The sequence below is a fragment of the Etheostoma cragini genome, chromosome 23 (genome assembly GCF_013103735.1).
Source record: "Etheostoma cragini isolate CJK2018 chromosome 23, CSU_Ecrag_1.0, whole genome shotgun sequence".
Lineage (NCBI taxonomy): Eukaryota > Metazoa > Chordata > Actinopteri > Perciformes > Percidae > Etheostoma > Etheostoma cragini.
The window spans coordinates 14,330,950-14,331,972 of NC_048429.1; the positions used below are offsets into that span (position 1 = coordinate 14,330,950).

The 1,023-nt window shown below is 38.8% G+C and overlaps 1 protein-coding gene across 1 annotated transcript in view; it reads left to right on the forward strand.

Moving 5' to 3' along the window:
• Positions 1-1,023, forward strand: part of si:ch73-252i11.1 (uncharacterized protein LOC553517 homolog) — a 9,627-nt gene that overhangs the window by 5,208 nt on the left and 3,396 nt on the right. The window contains exon 8 of the mRNA XM_034864127.1: positions 960-1,022. Within this exon, the coding sequence (XP_034720018.1) occupies positions 960-1,022 (63 nt within the window). The remainder of the gene's footprint in view (positions 1-959; position 1,023) is intronic.

Here is a 1,023-nt window from a genome sequence, read left to right on the forward strand (position 1 = left end):
CCACGGAGTGGGTTTGGTACTGGGAGGATGAGTTTGGAAAGTGGAACATGTACGCTTCAGCTGTGAGTAACTGGAGTTCTGCCTTTCCTGTGCTCTGTGAAAGCTGCCCTTATCAATTTCGTTTTATTGTAACAATGGAATCTTTTATGTAATGTAATATGGTTTCTATTCTGAAGTTGAGATGTCCCAGTCTCCCCAATCTGAAACTTTATACTATAGCCAAACAAGGTACAGTATATACTGTATTATCTAACCTTTTATACAGCTGATCAAAGTCAGAAGGCATTCTTCTCCAGTAACGCCACGTCATTAAAACCCTTTATAAACATTGAAACAGTGCTTCATAGATAACAGTGTGAGTTAGCAAACAGTAGAGCAGCATGAAAAAGTAGCAGCAGTAGGCACTAGTTTTATTGAAGATATTCAAACTGACAACTTGCCTCAGCAAGCCAAACAATGGGAGCTGATTTAGGCTAAAAATGAGCACTGTACCTTTTTATTGCAGTGAGATTTTACAGGCGTACCACAACCTTAAATGCTACTGTATTGACAACTGTTCACTGCAGCAAACTTAATCTATTAAATTTTACACAAGATGCGAAAGAAGTGAGGCGCTGAAATTGAATTTATATAAACATCCATCAGTTGACTGTTGTAGCTGGTCTATTGTTTGCACTTAACCACCTAGTCAATATATCCACATTACTGATGATTATTTATCTAAAATCTTATCTGTAAACAAGTTTGTAAAAGCACCCTTTCTCAATCATATAATATTGCCAATATCGACATTGAGGTATTTGGTCAAGATTATCGTGGTATCTGACATCCATATTCCCCGGGCCTAGTCGGGTGTATCTGGGGCGCGAGCAAGAAAGTAAATACAGGAAGAAGGTCACACCAGCTCATTTCATTTAAATCATCAGAGTAAAAACAGACGTATTGGTGTTGTGTTGCAGTCTGGTGGACTCAAAGTATCAGACGTAGACAGTCCTACACTGGAGCAAAGGTTTCTGGACAATG